Raw genomic sequence first — 18,705 nt, 5'->3', positions numbered from 1 at the left:
CATGAAGGCCAACATGTAGGCCATAATCTTACCGTTTCATTGAATGGTGGACATAGTATTCATGCCAACTACATACTTTGTAGCCTGGGGGCTTATCTATAATAATTTCCAGTCATTTTCACAACCTTTTTCATTCCAAATTGTTACTTTTAGCTCGTCTGCTGGTCATTGCCTGTGGAGGTGAGGTGGTAGCTAGGGGGCTACATAGCCTACAGTGTAGACATACACGTGGGCCTAACAAATTTTTGTTGTTGTTCTTTTTGTTGTTGTTTTTTTTAAATGAAATAAAGTTAGACTTCTGACAATAGATACTGTCTTACAGGTTGACGACCTGAACTGTAATTTGAATACTTCGCAATTACACTCGTTTCACTGTGTATGGAGTATAAATGACATCCGTCAGATAAAACCTGTCTCAATTAACCGGAATTGGAACTTTTTGATGAAAATAAGTATGTCGACAAAATTTCGTTCTTTCAGAAACTTTTAATAATATACATCTTGCGAGGCGCCCAGCCTGCTCTGTTCGTTCTAAAATTTGGGACACCAAGTCTGCTCATTTTAGGCAATACTAGTATATAGGCCTATGTAATTCCAGCAGGAATATTGAATTTCTTTTTTCTCACGTGGTTAGACCATCTGATGAACAATATACTCATATCTTTATCGTCGTCATATGACTGAAAAATTGTTGAGTACGACGTTAAACCCCAAGCACTCACTCACTCACTCATATCTTTACTTTCCCCAAAGGCTGGTGAAGAAATGTGATATGCTACTTTCAGAATTAGGGTAGGCCTATTGAGGTTCCGCTAGCTGATCGGCTGTGTACAAATTCACATAATACATCATGAAAAAAAAAACACCTTTTGTTAATAGCGAAAATAAACCTTACTTTCTAACCGTCATATCAGGCGGATTGTTATATTAACGTACCGGTACCACACCTTACCTGCAGGTATGTGTATTACATTTAGGCCTGTGGGGAAACATGTGAACAGAAGTGACATTCCTCCATTATTCCCACTGCAAAAACAAAATTCGTCATGGTGGGCATCAACTGTTATTTGCCATCTTTGATTTAATACTTTTTAGAGGAAGAATGGTCGATATATATTTAGTTTAAAATAAGTCCATCATTACGACACACAAACTGGTCATGGTTGACATTCTGTCACCATGTTCTTACATTTCTCTACTAAAAACTAAACTGCACATAAAACAACTGAAAGTGTAGTCGGGACGGAGGAGTGGATGGCCAGTCCATCGACGATACAATGGCCGATAAGTACTATATAAGTACTACACGTGTCATAAACTGATAAAGTCAGCCAAGCCCTACTCATACAGATGTATACAGCCGTAAGCAAGTACATGTAGGCTGCAGTAGGTTAAGTACAATACTATACAGCCTAGTCACGCAGGGGGCCTACATGGACATATTACGACACCAATCGGTGCATGGTTTGACGCAGTAGCTCCACTTTTATGCGTAGTTAGGTTTGATAGGTGGGCGTTATCACAAATACAGGAAAATTCTACTTTTGTGAGACATAATAAGATGGTTCTGTTCAAGGGACGTATGTTGCAATCATTGCACTTTGAACGGAAGCTTATTATGTTAATGCACCATAATGCTCTGCTCCTTGGTATATATGTGAAATGTTCTTGAATGCAGCGTTAAACACTCAACAAGTATACTAACAATATATAAGTAAATAGTTTCTGAAATGTCTATTAAGACAAGTCATTAACCGTGCAACTCTAAATAATGATAGATCTACCACCACTTAATGATACTGGTGCAACCCTCTGGTCGTTTTATTTATTTATGATGGTTGATTTTTATTCATTTATGATTGTCTATAACATAATCATACTCAAATTTTTCCGTTACACAAATGCTGCTTATGGGGGGGGGGGTAATTGTAGAGCCCAGAGTTGAACCTCTGATATGACCTTTGGTGATATATTGGTGAAGTCTCCCATGTACTAGCATGAACTTCATGCCAGACCACACACGAGAGTAACTAGCCTGAAAATGACTCAAAGAAGGGAATCTTGAAAATTCCCTCTCGTACAAAGGTACTGAACCCATGTCTAGAGTGCCCGTGCCATTGAAAGGCAGATGCCCTTGACCTACGTGTAGTCCACCAAATGCTATAAAAAGGCAACAAAACAAAAGTTGATGTTTACTTTATATTAAAATAACTTGCCTCTTGTCCATGATTCACTTACCAGCTCTCATATAAGGCATGCATCTCGTTCAGTTGTATGCAACTACATGTATTTTACAAAAGTTAGACAGATGACCGATGGGAAATTACCTAATCCTTGAAGCTCTTATTATCACCACCAGAATGTAGGCGTGTATACCAGAATGGAGAACAAACCACCAGTTTAAGCTATCAAAACATTTTGGAGGAACCTTCAAATTAAGCCATACAACGACGGTCCGTTAACTGGGAGTTCTCCGCCTTTCATTAAATCTTCTGCATCGCTGGCTGATTTGTTAATCATGTCTGGTTTTAACGCTGCCCCAAACATTACCTATGTCCAGTAATGATGGTGTCTCCTCATTGCAGAATGCCTCTAATGGAGTCTAGATTTAACAGGATTCCCTCCACATGTAACATTGGGGCCTACATGGTTAGCACGCCAGCGCCGAGCCATGACCTAGGAGTCTCTCATCAATGCAGTTGCTTACAGTTCAAGTCCAGCTCATGCTCGCCTCCTCTCCATGTGTGTGAAGGTCTTCCAGCAGCTTGCGGATGGTCGTGGGTATCACCACCATAATGCTGGTCATCTTTGTATATGGGAAATATTCGTGGGTATCACCACCACAACGCTGGTCATCTTTGTATAAGGGAAATATTCTTGAGTATGCCGTAAAACACCAGTCAAATAAGTAAGTAATCATGTATAAGTATTTTCACTAAAAACTCGACAAAACACTATTTTGAAAATCTTTTATTGAAATTCTCAGCTTTGTGTAAAATATTTTCAAGGAAATACCAATGCACCTCAATAATATATACACATAGACACAGCATATAAGTCGATGATTTCTTTTAATTTTTTTTAAAGTGTCTATGCTTTTTAAGAACTACTTTTTACTTTAAGTTACAGAGGGGGATGTTTTTAAACTCAAAATGATTTGATAAAGAAATAAGATTTCAAGAAAGTTCTTATTTTTGCTCCAATGCAATTTTTATTTTTTTGAACTAAACGTACTATTCCGTCTTATCCTTACTGTCCTCTTTAAAATGAAGAAACACAAAACTAAATATGAGTACGCCAGCCATCATGGAGAATGCACTAGCATAATATGGATAGGCTGAAGGAATGAATCTCTCATACTGGGTATGTTCCAGGGGACGCACAGACACCTAAAATGTAAGAATGGAAATCAGACAGCTGGCTGGAGGGCCACAACTACAGTCATTTGAAATAGCAAATATTTTAGGAAATTAAGCTTGTACAATGCACAGTTTTAATGTGTACAGTGATGGTACAAACTTTCCCCTGGCCTTGCACTTTTGACATGCACTGCCAATTCATCTTTGTGTAGAATGAGTATACGTTCAAAGGTTGCCCAGATGGTTTCTAAACAGCTAGCACAAAAATGATTGATACACAAATCTGTGAAAAAATAAAACCATCAAAACTTTTTATTTCTATTTATCTCTTGGTGTTTCAAACCGTCCTCAAGAATATTTAACTTATACGACAACGGTCAGCATTATGGTGGGAGGAAACTGGGCAGAGTCCGGGAGACAGGTAATATCCGACCAAGGGTTCAAATAGCATATTGCACCTATGTTGTAATGAAGAGGTGTGTATCCTATTCATTTGTACGTGAAAAATCTGACAAACAGTTCAAATAGGGTACTGTACCTGCATTGTACTGAAGAGGTGTCCATATCTTGTATCTTGTTGTACAGGTAACATGTGACCAAAGGGTTCAAATAGGGTACTATACCTGTGTTGTACGGAACAGGTGTGTGAATGGTGTCTTGTACAGGTAATACCTGACCAAGGGTTCATGTAAGGTACTGTACCTGTGTTGTACTGATGAGGTGTGTGAATGGTTTCTTGTTGTACAGGTAACATGTCACAAAGGGTTCAAATAGGGTACTGTACCTGTGTTGTACTGAAGAGGTGTGTGTATCCTATCCGGTTGTAATCCACACGGAACTGGTAGACACCATACACATCAGGCAGTTTGAACTTGGCAGAGAAACGTCCATCTGGTGAAAATAATGCAGAACTGACAGTGCTGACCTTGGTTGCGTGAAGTTTGTCTTACAGCTACAACATTACACGGACAACACCAATATATAGATTCGACCATGTATTAATTTGACTGACATTTAATGCTGCAAGGAAGAATTTATATCCGTGTTCAGGTTTATGGATGGAGTAAATGAGTTCCTAGAGTATACCACAAATCATGGTATGAACTTGCCAAACCTCGGAACTCAATCTGACCACGATTGAACCAGAGAAGGTCGAGGCCTCATTTGTCAGGCATTCCCAATATCATGAAAATACTTACAGCTCGGCTGTAGGAGACATATGAATGCAAAACTTCAGGTCAATACATAAAGTAATGAGATCATGAAATGGTGAAATTAACATGCACACAGAGCATCTCCGCTGTGGCATTGTGTAAAACTTCAGGTCAACACATGCTGTACTTTTTAAGATACTACCCATAACATTTTGTTAGAAATTTAGTCATTTACGGTATTTAATATGAACACACCAAATCAATAATGGAATATCACACCCTCTGCATATGTGCAAATTCTGAGCTCAATACTTTTTGAGACACAAACCTAACATTTTTCTTAACATTGATTCTAATACATAATACACTAAGGGAGGAATTCAGTAATTTACAGTATTTAATATGTACACACCGAATCAGCAATGGAATATCCCTCTTGTGTTATCGTGCTCTACATGTGTGCAAACCTTGATCTAAATACCGGCAGCATTTTTTAAGATATCACCCCTAACATTTTGTTTAACATTGCTTTCCCTGTAAATGGACGCCCACGCCCCATGCTGAGGGTACGACAAAAGCTAGTACAGGAGACCTAAAAATGAAAACCAGCAAATTTCCCAGCATAAAATAAATACCAGAAATAACAGATTAAAGGAGAAGAAAACATTTTTTTTTTTATATCTGGTGGTGCCTGCTGCATAATTTAGCCATTTTTCCTCGCCATACACGTAAAGACTGAAAACGCAATTCTCCTCCTAACACAGAAGACTTCAGGACTAGTTCTTAGGCAAAATGGAGTCGCCCACAATGGATTTTGACGCTGACTTTATTTATAATTTATCAACTTGAGGTACATATTAGAATTTTTTTATTGGATGCACCTGTGAGGAAAAGCATGCTCTATTCAATGGTATTTGATTGATATTTTAATTTTCTTCTCCTTCAAGGACTGTCTTGGAGGTCAAAAGCAACAAAGTGCAGCAAAAAACATTCAACATTGTTTTTTGCAGTCACTGGACAAAGTGCCATACCAACTTCCCAACATAAACCTGTATTCTAGCAAGAGCGAGATCTGTATCTGAAAATCTGGGTGAGTGGAAGTTGGTTTGGTTTATGACACACATTTAGTGCACCCTCCGTCAAAGACAAAGTAACAGTCGAGGCTTACTCTTTGGAATGAGAGCTGTGCGGACGAAGGGATCAATGCGGACAAACTCCAGCTGCACATCTTTTGCTGAAAATGGCTTCCATTGGCCATCAACCAATTCCTGTATTTCAATGGAGTATTCCTGTGATGAAAGGCAAACAGATAATAATTTTACTGAAACACAATGAATTAATTATAAAGGTGTAACAGAGGTGTAATTACCACTGCTATGGACAACAGAATTTCTGCTGAGCTGTCCTAAGTTATATGATTTCTAGTCCTACCCACAACCCCATTCCAGGTGTCAGGTACTGATACTAACTGCCACGTCATCAGTCCGTGACACTACTCGCCACGTCATCAGCCATTGATACTACTCACCATGTAATCAGTCAGTAACACCACTCACCCTGTCATCGGTCCAGGGCCCCACTCACCACGTCATCAGTCAGTGACACTACTCACCACGTCATCAGTCAGTGACACTACTCACCACGTCATCAGTCAGTGACACTACTCACCACATCATCAGTTCGTGACACTACTCACCATGTCATCAGTCTGTAATGCCACTCACCATGTCATCAGTCCACGACACTACTCACCATGTCATCAGTCTGCAACGCCACTCACCATGTCATCAGTCCACGACACTACTCACCACGTCATCAGATGGTGACACTACTCCACATGTCATCAGTCGGTGACACTACTCACCATGTCATCAGTCATCGATACCACTAACCAAACCATGGGTCAGTGACACTACTCACCACGTTATCAGTTACTTGCTACCCATCTCAGTTACTGAGACTACTCACCTCCTCATCAGTTACTTACGTTACATGCCACATCATCAATCTGACACTACTCAATACATCATCACTTACTGACACTACTCAGGCCCCTAGTTAGCAGCTTAATGCGTGGTGCAGCGCCATGCCTATCGGGAGGTCCACCATGCCTCTGTAAAAGCCACAATGCAGTGCACCTTGCCTCTAAAATACAATACTTTTTTCGATTTGTTGCACCTTTCTCAGGGTTGGAATAAAGCTCTGGTGATGGTAACCTGTTTGCGGGTTGCCGCTTTTTCATGTGCGGTAACCTATTATAAAAATGGGTTACCACCCATTCATTCAATATATGTTATTGACTAGTTAGATCTAACGGAATAGTGTTCCGCAAAAGTCCATACTGTTGTTCATTGTGCCTTTCCAGTAAAAAATGTTTTACACAATGAATATACCTCACTGTAAAATAAATAATTCACTTTGTTGAATAAAACACACTGTCACACGTTTAAAGAATAAGTTTTGAATGGCATACCCCTGTTGTGATGTTGAACTGCCAGTAGGCCTACTTTTCACTGGCGTCACTTGTGGTGCAAATAGCAGATGTTGTTGTTGTTGCTGATGTTTCTTGTTGCGCAATTGAACAGAATTTTCACTTATCCCAGTCATGCAAAGACCTGGACTTGACATGTCTTGTCACATTGGATTTGTGGACATAAGTTATGCCGTCCACACAGTTTATGAGGGACAGCATGTGACTTTCCACTAGTGACTTTCCAGATTCGAATCTTTTGCCTCGCCGCAAATCTTGGAAATATGTTCCGAACATACTTTGCATTGGAGTCTAGTCAATCATTCGTCCTCACTTGTTTCATATGTAAAGTCGCCATGAAAGTCCAACGAAAGAAATGTTTTTTTTCCGTGACAGACTCAGAAGTTGTGCCCTTACTTTTCGACATTTTCATGGGAACATCAACTGGCCATTTTAGCTGACTTTCAGCGTGTGGTTACGTGGAAGTCTTTAGTGTGGAGGCACGTTTAATACTCGAAATGCTACATAGACTACTATGAGCGCGGGCCGCTTGTCGTACAAAATACTGACAGTAGTATTGACATAGTGCCAAAGTAAATCGACTTAAACATGTCTTGCGGTACAGATTTTAAAGGCATTTTCCTGTGAACTTAAAATACAATATTTGAATCTCAGTCTTAGCTCGTGGCCAACGGGCGACCGTTCCTCATAATTAGACGGACGGCGACCCGAGAGTTCGCTGCTTAATCCCAACCCTGCTTTCTGACAAACAATACTGTACATACTTTCATCGACTTGTTGTATCGTATTCACTGAGCAATGCTTTCGATTGCTGGATGACTTTTTGCCCTCCAAATATCGAAGAGTAACTATATGAAATCAGAAACCGCTGTTAGCCTTATAATTCTTACCGCGAAAGGAGATTTCCGAGATTTTAACATTCAGTCAACTGCACATATATAATGTGCAGCCGTAGATCGACAAGCTCCCATTAACAAGTTTTCACAACAATTAACCTTGAGTATTAGACCATTGCCAACAGCATGCCCAGTTCGGGTCAACTGGAGAGGAAGTGTCAGTCCACCCACGAAAGACCATTTGCACAGAGCAAGTCTTTCAATCCTTTTTTTATTACGAGCCAGACGAACACAACTGTCAGAGCAATGACAACGTGTGGCCTCATACCCATGAGTCAATCTGCTAGATTAAGAAAATCATTATACAAAGTTCACCTCAAGCAGACCACTCAAAACTATTCAAGCAAATGAATTTTATTTTCTTGTAACTTAAAAAAAAAAAAAATTGATTCTATTTGTTTCTAATGGTATGAATTTTACAAATAACTTAACTGATTGATTTAAGTGACATGACAACTGTCAGAGCAACAAATACTATCAGTCATAATTCCTGAACAAATAACATTCATGTCCATGGTGCTATTTGTATTTGATGTAGTGGAAATCACAAAAAATAAAATGAATCAAAGATATAAAAAAAATGAAGGTAAATAAAATAATTTCTTACTGTTTAGGTCTTAACTTAATAGACTGTCTGCTAAGGAGTTTGTGATCCTTATGCGGAATCTGGAAGGAAGGCTTACATGTATGTCAAAATATCCATTATTATAAGTGCAGGAGCTCTATGACTTCTTGAATCGCAACACAGCCATCTTCTGTGATGTAAAGTTCTTGGCAGCTGGGGGGACTGGGGACACCTGGCTACTATGGCTAGGACACACATCTCACATGCTTTTCTGAAATCCTGGCTAGGTGTCTGCTACTTACCATGTCATCAGTTATTTACACTACTCAAGATGTCATCAGTTACTGACACTACTCACCCTGTCATCAGTGACTGACACTACTCACCCTGTCATCAGTTACTGACACCACTCACCCTGTCATCAGTTACTGACACCATCACCCCGTCATCACTGACATCACTCACCCCGTCATCAGTTACTGACACCACTCACCCTGTCTTCAGTTACTGACAACTCAAAAACGTTATCAGTTAGTGACACTACTCACCCCATCATCGGATACGAACACTACTCATGATGTCATCAGTTATGAACACTACTCATGATGTCATCAGTTACGAACACTACTCACCACATCTTCAGTTACTGTGTATGCGGTTGGTGGGTTAGTCTTTCCCTGCAGGTGATGACGAACTTTGCCCACCTTCAGAACACCCTTCTCCTTAAACACCCACTGGGCCAAATTGATAGCCAGCTGTTCGTTGCCTGAGCGGTCAAATCTGAAAATAAAGAAAATCACGTAACGATCAGATCCACATATGAACTCTGATAAATCCATCATCCACATGATTCTTGTCAAAATCCACGAAATGTAAACTGAATCCCTGAAATTTCACATTTCTATACACTTCCTGCCACCATACATTCACAAACGAAATTTTATTTGGATTGAATTAAACATGGCAATATTAACTTTTTAGTTGCAATGCAATGTTAGCATGCTGGTTGTCTCTAGTGGCAGTGGGAGTTTATCTCTAAAAGTTTTCCTGAGACAAATTTCTTAACTTTTTATTTAATTGACAATTATCTTTGCTTCCGTATCACAGTATATGGTGAACACCCAACTTTCAGGGTCATTAAGAGAGCTACTCCAGTTTCCAGAAAAATAAGAATCTTATATGAAGAAAACATTTACTGAATAGACACCATGGAAACTATTTACATTGTTATACTAGTACAACTGAGGTACACAGTATAAACAGTAGTTGTAAACATGAAGAACTGAATATTTTGGTAGCCTCTGTACAATTTTGATAATGGGATGTGAACATTTTCCTGGTCTCTCATAATCTATGGCAATTTTGATAAAATGACAAAAACCTTTTCTCAGCGCTGAATTATTTGACAGGGATAGGGGACATGTTTTTTTTTCAGGTAATGCCTGACAAAAATGTGAGACTTACAAAACCATTTCCTTATGAAACCCTGACAATTGGTCAAATTTTTGTAAAAAATTGCAAGTATCCTAATGCTTATTATTTTATCCTACTTTTAAATCAAACAGGCTGTGTTAATGGTCGCACTACATGTACTGATCTGACATCCCTGTCAACTTATGATAACATTCAAGAGAATTTCAAACTTACTTCTGACCGCCATTTGCATTCTGTACGCTTGCTGAAAAGAACTCATCACTGAAGAAATCCAAAGATCCAACAAAGACGACGCGGGCGTTGTTACGAGCCTGGAGGGCTGATATCAGCAGGGTGTTCTTGCCAACAGCATGAGGGAACTACACAACAAAAATAACCAACTTAGAACAAAATTACCAAGATTTCCGGACGTGCCCCTTCAGATCCATTTTCCACAGGCTTCAACACCTGAAGTTCAAAAGTGGTTCTGCAGACAGTAATAAGTTAAATGAGATGAGAAATCAATATAAACCCTAATTCATCAAGCTTTTCACATATAAAAGAGCAATGTCCAGTGCAATATATGCACATTTTAAATTTGATTTTGGAGAAAACTACATTGAGCTATGAGGTAAAAAACTTCCTTAGTCTCTGACATGCAAGTTGCTACTGATGACTGACTATCTGGGTACTATTGGGTGGCCACTCAAAAACAATGATTGGCCAAAAACTTTAACCAAACTGGACAATGCCACCAACAATATCTGATCCCCCCTCTCACAAGACCTCTCCTTAATCATGAGGCAAGTTAAAAAGGTGCATAGCTGTGTGAATTCAATAACCTTCTGGACCAGTGGTAAGGTAATATAAATGTACCCCAAGCTTAAAAGTTCTAAGCATGAATTTCTTCTGATATGGTGCCAATACCTGTACTTTTCTGGGTAGACACACGAATGGACAATTAATGGTGGTGTCTGAAAATGACATGGACCCATGGGTTATATATCTCTCTTGTTTATGAAGTTTCCAGATCAGGGAAGAAACTAAAAACTCATGGAGAAAAACATGCTGTCCACTGAACAGTTGAGTCAGAGCAGTGCAAACTTGTGGTCAGGGAATGTAACTTTGGGTGCTGATCTCACCTCATCAATTTTCTCATCTGGGTTGAAGGAGTAAGCAGTGGATGAAGCATGTAGTAAGTTCAATAACAGAGGGTTTTCTGGGTCAGCAGTCATCCTAGAGTTGCATACAAAAAACAGTGAATAGTGAATAATGCTGCAATCAACACAACAGTACAATATCTTCCATCTCAGCCTGTCAGTAAATGACAGCGTCAATGATGAGACATCCGGGTTTGTAAATAAACATAAAACCAAAATTTTTATTTGATTTATTTGATTGGTGTTTTACGCTGTACTCAAGAATATTTCAATTATACGACGGCGGCCAGCATTATGGTGGGTGCAAACCGGGCACAGCCTGGGGGAAACCCACGACCATCCGCAGGTTGCTGCCAGACCTTCCCACTTACAGCCGGAGAGGAAGCCAGCATGAGCTGGACTTGAACTTGACCTCATTGGTGAGAGACTCCTGGGTCATTACGCTGCCCTAGCGCGCTAACCGACTGAGCCACACATAAAACCAAAACATAGTCCTGATAAATTGCAGGTTGAAATTATAACCACAAGGCTGTGTACCGTGTTTTCATCTTGATACTTGAAAGCAATAAATATATCAGTGTGGAAATCTGTACTGTAATGTAATGTGTCAATTTATCTACAAATGAACAGGGCTGCACAGATTTCTCGCACACTGCTTATTTCCATATTAGGATACTCACCCGACACCTCTGAAGAGTAGCGGGTTGATGTTCTTACTGCCGATTATTTTAGGTGCATCCATCAAATTCTTAGAGTCTGCTACAATCAAAGTGTGCTGAAATATAGAAGCATCAATCTGATACAGCTAGCAAGTAGCATAGATAATATATCTGGTCACCAGCAACAATGTCTACATTTCACATCAACACTGTAATTGTTCAATAATATAGAGCACAGGCAAAACGAAAAGCTGTCCCATACCAGATAAAAATGATAACAAAGATATTCAAGATAACACACAAAACTTTAAAGCATCTACTACAAAATCTGTGAGTTTCAGAAGCCTCCCTTGGTTACTATGGAAGGCGTTGATTTCACTGTGTGATGGACGAATGGACGGACACCTGCCATTCTCAGAGGATTTGAACATGTGCGGCCTCTTATAAATTGTTCCAATTGTATACCAAGGTAGCTGTCAAACACCTGAGATAACAATAGTACACACATATATTTATTTATTTGGTTGGTATTTTACCTTAAAGTCAAGAAAATTTCTCTTGTACAACGAGAGCCAGCATTACAGTGAAAGGTAACTGGGTCAAGCCTGAAGGATACCCAAACAGGTTGCTCATGGACCTTCCTACACACAATCGCAGAGGAAGTCAGCATGAGCTGACTCAAATTCACAGTGACAGCATTGCTGAGAGGTTGTGGAGTCAATGAACTGCACTGGAACTGCATAGGACATGGAGGCCCCATACAAGCATTGCTGAGACACTTCTGGGTCATTGTCCTGCCCTACCCTGCTCACCACTAGGACACGGAGGCCCATACAAGCATTGCTGAGACACTCCTGGGTCATTGTCCTGCCATACCATGCTCACCACTAGGATACAGAAGCTCCATACAAGCATTGCTGAGACACTTCTGGGTCATTGTCCTGCCCTACCATACTCACCAATAGGACACGGAGGCCTCATACAAGCACTGCTGAGACACTCCTGGGTCATTGTACTGCCCTACCATGCTTACCTCTAGGGCACGGAGGCCCCATACAAGCACTGCTGAGACACTCCTGGGTCATTGTCCTGCCCTGACATGCTCACCACTAGGACACAGAGGCTCGATACAAGCACTGCTGAAACACTCCTGGGTCATTGTCCTGCCCTGGCATGCTCACCACTAGGACATGGAGGCCCCATACAAGCACTGCTGAGACACTCCTGGGTCATTGTCCTGCCCTACCATGCTAACCACTAGGACACGGAGGCCCCATACAAGCATTGTTGAGACACCCCTGAGTCATTGTCCTGCACTAGCATGCTCACCACTAGGACACGGAGGCCCCATACAAGCATTGCTGTGACACTCCTGGGTCATTGTTCTGCCCTACCATGCTCACCACTAGGACACGGAGGCCTCATACAAGCACTGCTGAGACACTCCTGGGCCATTGTTCTGCCCTGGCATGGTCACCACTAGGACATGGAGGCCCCATACAAGCACTGCTGAGACACTCCTGGATCATTGTTCTGCCCTGGCATGCTCACCACTAGGACACAGAGGCCCCATACAAGCATTGCTGTGACACTCCTGGGTCATTGTTCTGCCCTGGCATGCTCACCACTAGGACATGGAGGCCCCATACAAGCACTGCTGAGACACTCCTGGATCATTGTCCTGCCCTACCATGCTCACCACTAGGACATGGAGGCCTCATACAAGCATTGCTGAGACACTCCTGGGCCATTGTTCTGCCCTGGCATGGTCACCACTAGGACATGGAGGCCCCATACAAGCACTGCTGAGACACTCCTGGGTCATTGTCCTGCCCTGACATGCTCACCACTAGGACACAGAGGCTCCATACAAGCACTGCTGAAACACTCCTGGGTCATTGTCCTGCCCTGGCATGCTCACCACTAGGACACCGAGGCCCCATACAAGCACTGCTGAGACACTCCTGGGTCATTGTCCTGCCCTACCATGCTAACCACTAGGACACGGAGGCCCCATACAAGCATTGTTGAGATACCCCTGAGTCATTGTCCTGCACTAGCATGCTCACCACTAGGACACGGAGGCCCCATACAAGCATTGCTGTGACACTCCTGGGTCATTGTTCTGCCCTACCATGCTCACCACTAGGACACGGAGGCCTCATACAAGCACTGCTGAGACACTCCTGGGCCATTGTTCTGCCCTGGCATGGTCACCACTAGGACATGGAGGCCCCATACAAGCACTGCTGAGACACTCCTGGATCATTGTTCTGCCCTGGCATGCTCACCACTAGGACACAGAGGCCCCATACAAGCATTGCTCAGACACTCCTGGATCACTGTCCTGCCCTGGCATGCTCACCACTAGAATAATTTTGTGCAATGCAATTAATAAAATGATTATTTACAAATAATGCTTTACTTTGGCAGACACAGCAATCTTTTAAGGATTATGTAAGAATTTCTCCAACTCTTAACCAAGGTTTTGATAGCACCAGAAGCACCAGAATTACCTTTCCCTGATCGCCTACATCATAGTTCAGATGGTCAATTACAGCTGTGTTTTCATCATCAAACTCCACCCCACATTCACTAGCCAGCTCTCTGATTGGTTCCCCTGTCGGATAAACAATTGCTAAGTGTCAGTCTCTAACATGCAATTTGGAAATTACGTTTTATATAAAAGTCCAAGCTCTCCAACTTTTCCTTGTTGTGTACCTGTGTTGAGAATAAAACAAGAAGCTTACTGATCAATAAGTTGTCAATATCAAGTTGTTTAACAAATTGGAATGTGCATAAAGATAATACTCATGTTCATTATTAAAGGTAGGTACTTAAATAACTGGGTATATAAACAGTGAACTGGTGTGACAGGGTGAGTCACATAAGACACTTGTCCACTTATCCATAGCCAAGATGAATCCCTGCTATGCTTCATTATGCTTATTTCATTATGGTTTGACATGGCTGTCAGCAATATTTTGGTCAAATCACAATAATGTTTCCTTCCAGTTGACCAAACCAAAAGCTTCCCGCCATGAGCATTCAACTATATCAATGACAAGCAAGTATAGTGGTTTGTTTTCAGACACAAAGTCTCTTGAATGACAACTGAAATCATTAGGTGATCATGGCTTATAACCTGTAACAACACTGTAACCCAAATTCCAGGGTAATAATGGTATTTCTGTAACATTAGATAGGCTCTGAGGATCTGTCTTTTTAGATACATGCATCGTCTTCATTTTACATACAAATAAAAACTTACCAATAGAAGAACTGGCTGCCACAAGAACATTACCACCTCCATCTATGAAATTTGTGATGGCTGCTACATTGACATTACCCCCGAAATCTGGAACATGTATACATATACAACGTAGAACGAAAACAATTCTCATTTCTGAAATTTATCCAACTGACTGCTGTTTTACACTATACTCAAGAATATTTCAGTTATCAGATGGCGGCCAGCATTTTAGTGGGAGGAAACCAGGCAGAATTGCGGGAAACCAAGCAGAGTCATGGGAAACCAGGCAGAGTCGTGGGAAAACCCACAACCGACTATAGGTTTGCTGGCAGACCTTCTGCTTGGCTTGGCTTGACTGCATTGGTGAGAGGCTCCTGGGGTCATGCGCTCTGCTGGCACGCTGGCCATGGAGGAACTTTCTCCTTACAGTAGGCTGGTTCCTATGCAGTACTTTAGAGCTGCCTCAATGATATGCCATACTAAAGGCGCAAAGTTAACACACGACTGTCGTTTCTCCTCCCAGAAACAGTAATCTGACAGTCGTTGAATCAGTTGATCCCCTCATGGTGTGAGTCAGTCCACGGAAGTGCTGAGACTGTGGGTCTTAGCTTAAGACAAGTTCAATACAATATGGGCTGCTCTTTCTCAGCATCTGAACGTTTTCACAATCTGATCTTCACTGAGAATTTACCCAGTATCCCAGTAGAGTTATATGAGCAGTAATCAATCTGTAGGGTGATGTATGTATTTGTAGAGAAGTAGTATATTTACATGTACATATGAGCATTTGCAAAAGATTCCAAATCTGGCCTAACTTTGTTAGTTCCCTATCAAGACGTGAGCTTTATGATCAGTTACAGTATCAATCATGTCAAGACATTTATACAATGTTCAGATGTCCTCACCTTCTACAGACGGGGAAAACAATATGAGGTTGTCGTACAAGAATTCTCCGTATTTTACCAGCGCCAAGCTAGCATCATCAGCAGTCTTGAAGGACAGTTCATATCCTTTATCTGAGAACAAAAATTCAAAACGGTTTTCCAATTAGAATAATTACAGATCTATAAGAAAATTTTGCCGACAGAGGCCATCTTTATAAAACAGGCAATTTCTCTGCAAATCATTGTCCAATTTCAACATACAGTGTAACCTCACTATAGCGCTGCACTTTGGGGACAGGTTCTTGAGCGTGTTATAGGCTACCTCGTGCTATGATAAAATGACCTTGAGATCCAGTGTTGATAGAGACCCATAGTGTATTTTACAGGTCATGATTTGACAATGAACGTTTTATCAGTGCAAAATGTGTTTTGTCAAACGCTTTTTGACTGTGATTAGACTGTAAACATGTCAAATTTTTGTCACCTAAGGATTCAACTAGTACTTTACGTAGGTTAAACCTCTCCACGAACTTAATTCCATTCATGTAGTTTCATCCACTTTTTAGTTTCTGCTCCATCCAGGTCTGCTCCTATCAGAAGTAATTTGTGGAAGATGAACGCCTTAGATTAAAAATGATGGACTACATGTATGTGCACTTGTGTCAAAAAAATAAATAATGTTCGGCGTGTTTTCATGCTACATCCAAGTATTAAATGCAGAAAAGACGAAAGAAGCCATCCTCAGAAGTTTGGCTGCTTCATCTCAACTCCGATATGTTAACATGCTACATCTCACTCCCTGTAGTTTCTCAACTTGCATTACAGCCAATCAATAAATGGATTAAACCTACCCTAATTCTTCAACCTTTTCAATCGCTTCTGCAATCAATATTTTGGAGCATTCGGAGAGAACTAAGGTGTGTAGAGAAATAATTCTGAGAGTTTTATGAAGCTTGCATCTTTCATGACAATAACAACTCATTTTTTGCAACATTCAAATAACAATTGTATGCATAAATTCCACTGTAAAAAGGGCTTTAATGGGAGAAAAGGTTGAAGATTTACAGTATCTTCACTGACTGATAGTGTACAGATATTGATCCCTTTATGAGGTTTGCCTGTCACAGTGAGCAAAATGTGTTCTGTAATGCTGATGAAGCCAATTCACGCAGATGGAATGCTCACAAGATGATATGTAATGCTCACATGATGATGTACATTTGAAGTCAGACTTGCTCAAAAGGAAATGTAACCAATAAATTAGACCCTCTTCCATTATTCATACAAAAATTATTTTCTTTTGCACTGAATAACATTGTATTCAAAATATTAAACCTAAACTATCAAACCAACAGTAGGAAATGAAATACACCACAAATTTTTGAAGGACAAGATTTGGGTCGGGTTATATTCGATTGCACACTATAAGTCAATCAACGCATAAATGAGGCGGTTTTATATCATTTGGCCCCATCCTTATGCCCTAAATTGATAGGCTGTCAGTCGTCATGGTGGGACGTCTTTTAAGCAATCCTGACAACCTGCATCAGATGACAGCTCTGAATATCTCTTCCTTTGCTTACATTCAGATCTTCGGTGTTTACTTCTCTTGGAGTGATGCCATCGTTCTACTCCCTCGCACCTCAGACACTTATCTCCCACAGAAGCACAGACTCGCACAAATATGCATGCTACAATTTCTGCGGCCTCATCATTAGTCTTTAGCAGCCTGCTTGTCCAAAATGATCACCTCAAGTTAAAACGAAACCAATCCTTCATGATGGCCGTGGTGAATGTAAGCAATGTACCCCCCCCCCCCCCCCCCCGGCACCACCACCACCTTGTGTGAAGAGCTTCCAAAGAAGCCGTGCTGAGCTGTTATATAGATTGGAATACTTACAATAACATAATGATATATTTTTACATGATGTCAGCTTCTCAATAGACGTCCATGTGATTGACGTACCAATTTACCAATTGGGTAGACGGCATCACACAGTCAGTGGCTCAAAGCAGACCTTACCTTCAAATTCAACTGAGATTTTCTGCGAAAATATTGCACAAAGGCTGGTGTCAATGGTCGAAAAAGGTGCATAAATATCTTAGTTTGCAGACAAATCATGTATTAAGTGGATTTTCCGATAGGTGGCTGAATACAGATACAATGTCATAATCGGGTGCACACGTCATCTCTGCCCGTCAGTAAATATAAGCCACCCTTAGACCAGATTTTCAGGCTACTCTACATACATTTGTTGTACGATATTTTGTACATTACTATTACCATACCCTTGTCCTACATATGCCATTATCGTTTATGTTCGACATCTTTGTGAAACCAGGCCCTGGAGTGTATGGAAAGGCAAAGATATTCAGAGCTAATCAGATGATCTGATCAGTGCTGAAAAGGATAGGCCCTCTAATTGAAAAAAAAAAAACACAGGGATTTAAACAAGTTACATGTTAACGTGACACAAAAAAGTTATAAAATGTACTCTTCTTCCTGATTCATTCGCAAGAAATCTACACCATGTCGATTTCCTTAGACGTAAAGAATTTCTCAGATGTTGTTGTTGTTGCGTGCCTGCAGTTGGACACGTGTACACGTCCGTCGTCGGCATTCACACAATAAATAAGCTCACCTCGTAGAGTTCGGAAAAAGATGGAATGAGTTTCTCTGGCAGACCAATTATCAACCAAGACAAGTGTTTTTTTTGCCACTGGCTGCAAAACTCAGTGCAACGAAGCAGACGAGTGAGAACACAACATATGAGGACAGCATCGTTGCCATTTTTCGACTTGGATCAGTGGGTGAGTAGCCTCCGTTACCAGCCCTCCTAACACGTGTATTGCAATGAGGCTTAGTCTGGT

The 18,705-nt window shown here is 40.9% G+C and overlaps 1 protein-coding gene across 1 annotated transcript; it reads right to left on the bottom strand.

Annotated features, from left to right (window-relative positions):
- Positions 1-2,973: 2,973 nt before the first annotated feature.
- LOC135475025 (dolichyl-diphosphooligosaccharide--protein glycosyltransferase 48 kDa subunit-like) lies at positions 2,974-18,625 on the bottom strand. Its single transcript, XM_064754756.1, is given in 12 exon segments — positions 2,974-3,389; positions 4,144-4,250; positions 5,682-5,802; positions 9,098-9,245; positions 10,113-10,258; positions 11,021-11,114; positions 11,719-11,813; positions 14,214-14,317; positions 14,969-15,055; positions 15,856-15,966; positions 18,477-18,549; positions 18,551-18,625. Coding segments are annotated over 12 exon segments (1,317 nt in total). The 3' UTR covers positions 2,974-3,233.
- Positions 18,626-18,705: the final 80 nt, after the last annotated feature.

This window comes from Liolophura sinensis, chromosome 9, assembly GCF_032854445.1.
Source record: "Liolophura sinensis isolate JHLJ2023 chromosome 9, CUHK_Ljap_v2, whole genome shotgun sequence".
Lineage (NCBI taxonomy): Eukaryota > Metazoa > Mollusca > Polyplacophora > Chitonida > Chitonidae > Liolophura > Liolophura sinensis.
Note: the sequence above shows the minus strand (reverse complement) of the source record. Positions and strands in the feature narration are given on the sequence as shown.